General features: G+C 45.0%; 1 protein-coding gene across 3 annotated transcripts in view; it reads left to right on the plus strand.

Moving 5' to 3' along the window:
* POMGNT2 (protein O-linked mannose N-acetylglucosaminyltransferase 2 (beta 1,4-)) overlaps positions 1 to 7,032 on the plus strand; it is a 61,899-nt gene extending 54,867 nt beyond the window's left edge. For all 3 annotated transcript variants that reach the window (XM_069648842.1, XM_069648841.1, XM_069648840.1), the window contains exon 2: positions 501 to 7,032. In XM_069648842.1, the coding sequence (XP_069504943.1) occupies positions 593 to 2,329 (1,737 nt within the window). In that variant the 5' untranslated portion in view covers positions 501 to 592 and the 3' untranslated portion in view covers positions 2,330 to 7,032. The remainder of the gene's footprint in view (positions 1 to 500) is intronic.
* Positions 7,033 to 11,148: the final 4,116 nt, after the last annotated feature.

Genomic DNA, 11,148 nt, shown 5'->3' on the forward strand with positions numbered 1-11,148 from the left:
AAATATAAAATGAGGGTTTACCTGGACTCTGTCTGCCCACCAGGATGTACTTCCCAAAAGAACGGGGTTGGGGCAATGGAGTATGTAAATGCCTAGGTCTTCATATAGTGCTGAATAACGTTGCTCATGTTCTCTTTAAGCCTGAGCAATTATGGCAGTTAAGTGGGCTAAGAGAAAATGATTCACCTCAGGTCACACAGTGCTGGTGAAGGAGGGATAAAGCCAGGAATACAACTTTGGTCTACGGCTCCCGCCATCAGAGGTTTCACTACTAGATTATCTGGGCAACATTGAGAACATGTGTGTGTGAATAATGCAAACTGAATTATGTTAAGACTGGGCATTTGAAATATCAATGGATAAACAAATTGTTTAAATTATTTTCCCCATCTGTACAGAACCCCCTTTATTTTTAGAAGTTGATGCTTATTTAATTTAACAATGTAAAAGTCTGTGTGGTGTTGAAGAAATTGACATTTTCTTTGTTTTCTTTTTACTAGGTCGCCATTCCCATCATGTCAGGGGGTATTGATCACACCTGTCTGCTGCACTGTGTCCCACATGTGTGGCTCCACTGAGATCTGCGTGCAGAATGAACATAGCAGCGGTGCTGAATGCGCTGCTCGTGTCGGCACTCGCCGCGTTACTGTGGAAGTATGTGAAGCTCCACCAGCATGCCTCTGTCATCGAGGAAGAACTGGTCCTCACCCGCCAAACCCAAGAGTTGTCCCAGGTGCGCATCGATTACCATGCAGCGCTCCAGGCCCTGCTGGAGGATGGAACTAGGATGGTGTGCACTGGGAGGATGCACACTGACCGTGTTTGCCGCTTCGAGTCCCTTTGTTACTCTACTGAGGCAGAGGAGTTTGTCTTCTTCCACAGCAATGCTTCTGTCATGGTGCCCAACTTGGGGTCGAGGCGTTTCCAGCCGGCCCTGGTGGACCTCTCTTCCGTAGATGATCACAACACCCAGTACTTCAACTTTGTGGAGCTGCCAGCCGCCGCGTTGAAGTTCATGCCAAAGCCAGTTTTTGTGCCTGATGTCGCCATGATAATGAACAGATTCAACCCCGACAATCTTATGCATGTTTTCCATGATGACCTCCTACCAATCTTTTATACCATGCAGCAGTTTCCTGATTTGAACCAGGAATCAAGACTCTTCTTCATGGAAGGCTGGAACGAGGGCCTGCACTTTGACCTTTACAAAACGCTGTCCAATAAGCAGCCTCTCCTGAAAGAGCAACTCAAGACCCTGGGGAAGCTTCTTTGCTTTACCAAATCTTACGTGGGGATGTCCAAAATCACAACCTGGTACCAATATGGCTTTGTTCAGCCACAGGGCCCAAAGGCAAACATTCTGGTCTCTGGCAACGAGATCAGACAATTCACCAAGTTCCTCATGGAAAAGATGAATGTGAGTACCGAGGGAAGCCCTAATGAAGAGTACATTGTACTGTTTAGTCGAACATTCAACAGGCTCATTGTAAACGAGGCTGAACTCATCCTTGCTTTGGCCCAGGAGTTCCAGATGAAAACAATCACCGTGTCGCTGGAGGACCATTCGTTTAATGATCTAGTGCGTCTTATTAGTAACGCATCCATGCTGGTCAGCATGCACGGGGCCCAGCTGGTGATGTCTATGTTTCTTCCCAGGGGAGCCACCGTGGTGGAACTCTTCCCTTACGCTATAAACCCTGAACACTATACCCCCTACAAAACTCTAGCAACGCTCCCAGACATGGACCTTTCATATATCGCATGGCAGAACACCGAGGAAGCCCACACCATTACGTACCCCGACCGGTCTTGGGACCAGGGTGGAATCAACCACTTGGACAAAGCAGAACAGGAGCGCATAATCAAAAGCAAAGAGGTCCCACGTCACCTGTGCTGCCGCAACCCTGAGTGGCTGTTCAGAGTCTACCAGGACACACAAGTGGACATTTCCTCTCTCATCCAAGTAATCAGGTTGACTGTGAAATCAAAACCCGGGCCCAAGAAACAAAAGTGGACAAATGGCCTGTACCCAGGAAAGGTGAGGGGTGCCAAGTGCCAGGCCACGGTGCAGGGGGCAAGCGAGGCAAAACTAACCGTGGCTTGGCAGATCCCGTGGAACCTGAAGTACTTGAAGGTCAGGGATGTGAAGTACGAGGTGTGGATCCAGGAGCAAGGCGAAAACACGTACATGCCTTATATCCTGTCCCACCTGAATCACACATTTGTAGAGAACATAAAACCATTCACTAGCTACATGGTGTGGATCCGCTGCATCTTTAACAAGAACCTCCTCGGCCCTTTTGCAGAGGTTCTAGTCTGCAGTACGTAGACTTGCCGCCCTTCCATGCATCCTCCTCCATTGAGGTTCTAGTCTGCAGTACGTAGACTTGCCACCCTTCCATGCATCCTCCTCCATTGAGGTTCTAGTCTGCAGTACGTAGGCTTGCCGCCCTTCCATGCATCCTCCTCCATTGAGGTTCTAGTCTGCAGTACGTAGACTTGCCGCCCTTCCATGCATCCTCCTCCATTGAGGTTCTAGTCTGCAGTGCGTAGACTTGCCGCCCTTCCATGGATCCTCCTCCATTGCTGTTACCAAGGGAAGCCTGGTGTTTACTTACGACAAAGGCTGGAGACAGCAGGGCAGTCTTCCCGCGTGGTTATCTCCCCATGTTTCCAAGCATTGTTTCTTTCTTAGACTAATGCAAACTCATGAACACTGACACAGACTAGACAATGCCCTTTAAGGGCAGATTTAACTTGTATACTGTGTATTGGTCAACGAGTCGTGAGAGGTGGTTGTATGTTGTAGGCAAAGCATCAATTCCTAAGCGGTTGTAGTCCTAAAAAGATTGAACTCTGGCCCCTGTGTTCACCCAGATGTGATTGAAATCATGATTCTTGCCATTATCATATTTTATTCCTGACTTTTATGGTGTTGGGGAAAGGTAACCTGTTGGCATAATGATCTTTCTCCTAGGATTGTTTTTAGACCTGTTCGCAATGCTTTTTTGTCTTTGTGTTTTAAAGGGATCTTTCTGCGATGGAATGAGGAGAGTAAAAGGGGCGGGCGATTGCACAGCCGAATCCCACTTGGCTAAAATCTTTGCAGCACACATGCATAATGTAGGATTGTAAATCGGTTGGTGATCTTGAAGTGCAAGCGCCCAGCTGAAGATTCTGTATTGCCAACGCCTAATGCAAATAATAACCCCAGACAATGTATCTCATACATATTCAATGTGGCCAGGGGCAAGCAACTAGCCAGATATAAAAAGTCACTCGCCCCCTTAGTTTTTCATGTCCCCAGATCATGCCATTTCTTATTTGCCAAAGGCAAATCTTGAGGCTTGTTGTGCACGTCCTTAATACATGCCTGGATTCCACTTTTCCACTGAATAGCAAGGCCATCCCTACTTGTCACTTAATTACACTCCCGTCTAAATAATTGTAGGGCTTTGTTAGGTACAGTAAATTAGTTTTTCCTTCATATTTACGGGCAATAGCCTGTTATTGACCCCATAAATTCAAGGACTGAAATAGTACAGGTCGGGGCATCACTGAGGCATTGCAGAAAGCCCACGTGCTAACCTCCAACAGTGCAAAAAAAACCTAGTCTCATCTCTGTACTCATATCAGCAGACAGTATATTGATGTTGCGTATCCGGGTATTTATTGACCGCACCTGTGGCTTCGGGCAGCAACAGAGCACATTACAAGTCATTGAAGGTCAGAATGTAGTACATTCAATTCATTTCTGGCTAAGTCTCCTTGATGCTGGAGGTAGCATGATAACAGACTATGAACTTTTGGGTATTGCATAAGGGTCGTATATCTCCTTCCTATTGCCAGCGCAGTCAGTGGTGAACTGGCCCTTCAGAAATGTAGGTGTGTCATCACATATGTGTATTTATTTATTTAATGTTCTGTTTCTTATACTGTGAACCTCCTCGGACCGAAAAGTAGCTCTCCACTGCTCTTGAGTTCCAGAATATTAATAACGCATCATATTTATTGCCCATTTGTATAGCGCACAATAGAATCTTCTGTTGCCCAATACTGCCTAAATAGTGGGTGATGTAATTCACCTATTTAATGATATTCGTTTTAACCTCATAGGAAGACTAAACTCCAGAATTAATGCTGCTGGGTTGTATTCCTGTGACCAATAAACTATACACCCACTAAGCTATCTTGCTGACCCTATGGATTTAGGGCCAATGTAGCGAGTTTAGATATTGAAGTAGCATTGCACAAGGGTATCTAAAAGGATTCTACACGCAGAAATATAAATGATATAAATATGTATTTATGTGTAGTATTTATTTGGCTTCAACCTAGTTAAGAAGCAATGGTGCTCTGTGCCAAGGTAAATAAACATTTGTTTTGAATTATTATTTATTTTATTTATTATATTTGTTTGTAGCGCCCAGACCCAGAGGTATCACAGCGCTAAGAAGGCAGTACATAGTGAGTTACAGTATGGTAAGAACAGTAAGGTTACATTTCTGCATAAATAGTCATGAACATACGTGGACAGTAGGCACTGCGAGTTACATGTATTTGTTAAATAGAGAAGTTTTTTATCTTCTTTCGAAAGAATGTATGACTGTCTTCATGTTGGTTGCTCCGAGGGCGGGCGTTCCAGAGTGTCAAAACGATGGTGGTAAAGCGGGCGCCTCCAGCTCTCTTCCTGGCAAATCTGGGTATGTGCAAGGCAGATGTGAAGGAGGAGCGGAGATTGCGTGTGTTGTGTTTCTTAGTGATACGGTTCATGAGGTGGGGGGGCAGTATTGTGTAGGCAACTGTGGGTGACAGTGAGGATAGTGAGGAGTTTAAAGTCAATATGAGCTTTAATGGGGAGCCAGTGAGCCTCCTGTCTGATTTGTGAGATGTGATCGGAGCGTTTCATGCCCCAGACAGCTCCGAGAGCATTATTTTGAAGAAGTTGAACTTTGTTGATATTGTTTGTCGCGGTCCCTGCTAAAATGGCATTGCAGTAGTCCCATTTGCTGCCTATGATGGCTCTGGCTAGAGTGAGGCAATTGTTAGGAGTAAGGAATCTTCTGGGAGGTTAATGAGTTTGGTGGAATAGGTTGTAGAGGAAGCGATTGCTTTGATATATTGTTGCATGTTGAGTTCAGTATGCAGATAAACACCTAGTGTTTTGACATGGGCGGAGACATAAATGGTTTTGCCATCGATGCAGAAGGAGGAGAAGGCAGGACTGAGGTGTTTGAGGCGGTGTGAGGAGCTCAGTTTTTTCATCATTCAGGCAGAGGTGATGAGTGGCCATCCAAGTCTGTATGATACTGACGATGCGGTTGATGTTGGAAGAGTCTTGTTTGTGGTTTCCAGTTATTTTGAGGAACACTTAAGTATCATCAGCGAAATTGGTATAGGATATGTTGATGCTGCCTAGGTGGTTGAAGAGGGGCTTGGTATACATGTTGTAGAGGGTAGGCAAGAGGCAAGAAACTTGTGGGACAACATAGGAGACGGGCATGGGGTCAGCTGACTCGTACCCTGCAAAAACAGTAGTGGATCGGCCAGATAAGGATTGGATCCATAAGGTGGCTTCAGCTGAGAGGCTGAAAGTTGAGGGGAGATGTTTGCAGAGGGTGTCATGATCTACCAGGTCGAATGCTGCAGAGAGGTCAAGTAAGAGAAGTATTGCAAGCTCTCCATTATCCCTGATGTGGTTGAGCTGGGTCTTGATGTCGAGGAGGGCAGATTCCGTGCAATGTTTGGATCTAAAGCCTGATTGGCAGGTGCCTAGCAGATTGTGGTTTTCAATGTGTGATTGAAGTTGTGTGTAGACAGTGCGGTCCATGATTTTGAGGAGATAGGGTTCTGTGGTGATAGGGCTGTAGATGGTAGTGTGGGGTCTGAAGAGGATTTCTTTACGAGAGGCGTAACCCATGCTTCTTAAATGGCTGAAGGAATTGAGTTGGTTTTGAATGATGCATTAATGAAGTTGGCTATGGTAGGAGCCAAGGGTTCTGCACACATTTGGACAATGTTGGCTGGGCATGCGTCACCAGCACAATGGGAGGCTTTCAGGTGCTGGATGATTGCGAGAACTACAGAGGGGGAAACGAGTGAGAATTGGAACTGAGGAGGAGAGGTAGTAGTTGTAGTAGTTTAGACAATCAAGGACATTTTGTGGCATTCTCCCAGGCTTAATGGGAGGCATACAGAGCTTTAGGTGCTTTAAGGCACCTAGCGCTCTGATGGGTTCTCTGAGAACACTGGCTCTTCAGTTCTTTCCTGAGCATGAATAGTGCTGGAGTTCTGCGGATGTCTGTCAACACTATCTGTGCATAACAGATTCTGCGCTTTCCTTAGCCTTCGATTCCCTCTTCCATTTCAACTCTAAACCTTTGAGAAGATATTTGAACCTGGTTATTTGTGAAACTCTACAGTGTAAAATGATGACAAATGAACATGTCAGGGGGGAAACTGCTGAATCTCAAGATGTCTACATTCTATGTTTTAATTTAAAAGTACAAACGTGATGGATTATTTATCCCCGACCAGTTCTGAACTTGATAATAAGATGTACCTTTTCATAAATCTATGCCTCACAACCTTCTTGCCCTCTCCTACCCAACAATATCAATGTTGGCGGCCTCTCCACCGTCTCCCTCCTCTTCAGAGCTGGCATCCCTCTTTTCTTCCACACATGTTTATTTATATTAAATGATGTACTTATTTACATTCTTGTCTTAAATCACTGGATATTTATTTGATTCTTTTTTAGATAGAGTACATTTTGTGTTTTTAACCTTTTTAGATTGCTTTGATATCATAACATTGTGTATTCTACTTTTTGAGGAGTCTACATTTTCCTTACTACATTTTGAGATCTCCTGATTTTTATATCGTTCTAAGTGACAACTGTCTCCCTCCTTTAAACATGTGAAATATCAGTGTTTTTAACTCTTTACCTTGATCCGTCTATAGTTCTGTGGCTCTGTTTCTGTTTGCATTTTAAATGAAAGGAAATTAAAGTGTAAATGGTGGGTATTTTAATACCATGCCGCCTGTGCGTCTTTTTTGACTGACTCCAATGTAAGTGGCTTATAGATCATTTAATGAAAATGAACAGGTGACCTTGAGATGGCATTTTGTATTGGTTACTTTTCTGTTTCTTTACCTTTCACAATGGGAGACTCTCCGCTTAGCGGTGGATATTCTAATATTCCTTGGTGAATCGTGTTACCGCTTTTGTGTGCCCTGCAGTTCCCGATTCTTATGATTCACTGTATGCAGCTGCAAAAGGCATAGGATCTCTGCATGTTGTGAGTTTGCGTTGATCAGCCATGAAGGCTGTCATGAAAAACAATTGGCGTCCAAGCATTACAGTGGAATTGTATGGACCCTGCTTGCAGTTAGTGGGGAATACCTTACAGCATGGTTCAACAACCTGTAGTTCTCCAGATGTTTGGACTATAACTCCCATGATCCATAATAGACTATCCTAGCTGGGGATGATGCTAGTTGTAGTCCAAAACAGCTGGTGAGCCGCGGCCGCTGACCATTGTTATCACATATCTACTGCATCCGCTTCATTCTTCATATCAACTAGACCGAAATGTTATTGTAAAAGTATGACATCTGCAGCAAACCTTACAATATATGCTGTGTTTTTGTATGTTAGATTCTTTTTCCACTACTCATGCCATATGGCACTTTTTCAGCATGGAATATCCAAAGAGATTTTAGTGCTTTCCATGAAGTGTTAATATGTTGTTTAGTCGCCCATGGAGTCTTCCGGTCAACAGTGACCCCTCAATGAGATTTCCTGATGTACCAGGATACATGAATGAGATCCCCTGTTCCACAGAGAGCCACGGTAGAGAACTTTAAATCAACAGAGAATCCTGGGCAAAATCTCCTGAGGTGGAGAGAGCCACGGGCAAGACATTCTGTGCGTGCATTAGATCTTCTGATCTACGGGGAAACATAAATGAGAGGGCCTGGTTCACAATGAGCCACACCGGGTGGGAGAGGAAGCCCTCTGCTGAGCTATACAGAGGCTTGAATGAGCTCCCTGTATCTACATGAAGACATGGACGCGATCTCCCAATTCACAGAGAGCCATGGATGAGGTGTCTGTGACCGGAATCCATAAACAAACTGGAAAAAAACAACGAATGATAGATGTTTTCGAATTTCAGCTGTATGAAAATTACATACAGCCAAAAATGTTGAATACATCTACCATTCGCTTAGATTACAGTGAACAAAGGGAGTGGTAGTGTCCCTCGCCCCCGTGTTCACTTTAATTGCATTGAGGTTTGAGTGGGTGTCCCCGCGACCTACTACATAAAGTTAAAAAAAAATATATAAGAATAGGACCCTTCAGCACCGGTTCCCCTGCACGAATGTGAAGGGAATCAGCGTTGCAGAGGAATGGCGGAGGCGGCGGCACACAGAGAGTTGTGCTACCCGAAGTTAAGAAAGGAGGTTGGGGCGGCTGTCGGAAATGTCTGTGGGAGACAAAACCGAAAATTATTTTCGTACAGGCGAAATTCACACACATCTACCAATTCGTTCTTTCTATCCGGTTTGTTTATGGATTCTGGTCACAGAAACCTCATCCATGGCTCTCTGTGGATTGGGAGATCTCATCCATGCCTTCATGTGGATTGGAAGAGTCCATACATGTCGTCATGTGGTCACAGGCACCTAGTCTATGGCTCTCTTTGAGGATTGGGCAATCTTGTCCATGCCTTCATGTAGATGTGTAAAGTGAGGGCTTTCCACATGCATGGAATCTTCCAATCCACATGAAGGCATGGATGAGATGTCCCAATCCATCCATCTCATGTGGTCCACATGAAGAGATAGATGGGATCTCCCAATCCATAGGGAGACAGAGATGAAGTATCTGACCACATGGAGTCATGTATGAGATCTCCCAATCCACAGGGAGACATGGATGAGATCTCCCAATCCACATGAAGACATGGATGAGATGTCACAATCCATCTGTGACCACATGAAGACCTGGATGAGATCTCCCAATCCACATGAAGACATGGATGAGCTGTCCCAATCCATCTCTGACCACATGAAGAGATGGATGAGATCTCCGAATCCATAGGGAGACGGAGATGAGGTATCTGACCACATGGAGTCATGTATGAGATCTCCCAATCCACAGGGAGACATGGATGAGATCTCCCAATCCACATGAAGACATGGATGAGATGTCACAATCCATCTGTGACCACATGAAGACATGGATGAGATCTTCCAATCCACATGGAGACATGTATGAGATCTCCCAATCCACAGGGAGACATGGATGAGCTGTCCCACTCCATCTCTGACCACTTGAAGAGATGGATGAGATCTCCCAATCCATAGGGAGACACAGATGAGGTATCTGACCACATGGAGTCATGTATGAGATCTCCCAATCCACAGGGAGACATGGATGAGATCTCCCAATCCACATTCAATACCTTTTAAGTCGCTGTGTCACTGTGTCTTATGTTTTTTTGGTTGGTACCTCCTGTTATTTTGACAGCTACAATTCCATTTCACCAGCCATTCCCTGCTCTACGCTACATGAACCATGGCTGCTTCTCGACGTGTGCCACTTCCGCCGCTTAATGGCAGTGAATAAACCTGTGGGAGCAGCAGATTGAGGTTGCCCTTAGGGCTGAAATGTGCGTTCTGTTGGAGAGGTAATGGAGGTGCACACCAGTCTATTGGTATCTGTTGATTCGGAGAAGACTGTCATCCACCTTGAGCTCAACCCAGTCCCTGTGCATTCCAATTGACTTCGAAACTTATTTTTTTTATTTTACTTAAACAATGGGGCCCTCTTTCGAATCAAAAACTCCTAGTACGGTCTGCAGTGGCAATGCCCGTTTCCTTTAATAATTGGCACGTTATCAAGGCTAATGCATTAAGAACATAGCATTACTTCAAATGGGGGAAAAAAACTTCCCAGTATGATAGTTGTTCCCCAAAAAAGATAAAACCCATCATATTTAGCATGAAGCAACAATCCACTTTCTTCACCAAAGGGGCACAGAGGAGCAGTATACCATTTTCTCATCGTACTTGGTTCATTCCTTCTGTCTGTGCAGTTTTGCTTCCTGCCATGAAATGATAGATACTGAAAAGTTACTCCGTATAGACCAACAGTTCCCTAAGCCCGATGGAAAATTCTATGATGCAAGAGAAACTAAAAAAGTTGCTCTCCACTGTCCCTAGACCTAATAATGGGACATTAAAGTATGTGTTGTGGTCTTTTTTTCTTGTCACAAAGGTACAAAACATTGAAGAGGTCACTAGCCAGATATTGGATTGAGAGGGGGGACTCCAAGTCAGCGTGCTAGTTTCTTCATTACGCGAAGACGTGTGCATCAAAAAGATGGACACAGTTTAACCCGATGTAGGAGAGGGCTGGTGGCTGTGGTCCTTAGCCATGTGTTGTGCAGGTGGGAGCCTGTGTGTACACAGGGGTTTGATATTATGATGATGAGGGCCAATCCACCCTTGACAAACAGCCTAGGGGGCCCTGGTACACTCCTTCACCCTAAGGAAGGAAGTAGGAGAGCACTAGTTGGGGGTGTATTGTAAATGAACTAAAGATACTGTGCATACAAAGAATCTGGTCAACACTGCATATGCAGACCTAACCCATCCTGCTTACTATGGCCTATTACATTAGGTGCACATGCTGGAGTGGTGCTTGTTGGTCGACAGTAAAAGATGGGGTGGTTTTCAAGGTATTGTGAGATCCCACTTAAGGCAATTAATTACGCATTTTGCTCTGTGCATCGCGGTAACGGTTCCCGGCGGCAGTATTGGTACTGTCTAAGTTTCTCTCTGTGGTAGTCGCTTCCCCTTATCCGGGTACTCTGGAAAGCGCTGGTGTAGTATGGCTCCAGTGGTGGAAAAGTGTTCAGAATGTCTTAATTTCTTGCCTCCGGCCGTTCCTCCTGTTGTGAGCCCTCTTCCTCCATCTATTCTCTTGGGGATCTAGAAGCGGAGCTCAGTCCCTGGAACACGCAGGTATTTTACTTGAATATGGCCAGCCCATTACTCGCTCGATGGCTACCGATCTACCGGAAGCCACTAGCCAGTTCCCCCGGAGGTGAAAGGGTACTTGATTGCAAAATCCCA

This window comes from Ambystoma mexicanum, chromosome 2q (assembly GCF_040938575.1).
Source record: "Ambystoma mexicanum isolate Mex_15411 chromosome 2q, UKY_AmexF1_1, whole genome shotgun sequence".
NCBI classification, from domain to species: Eukaryota; Metazoa; Chordata; class Amphibia; order Caudata; family Ambystomatidae; genus Ambystoma; species Ambystoma mexicanum.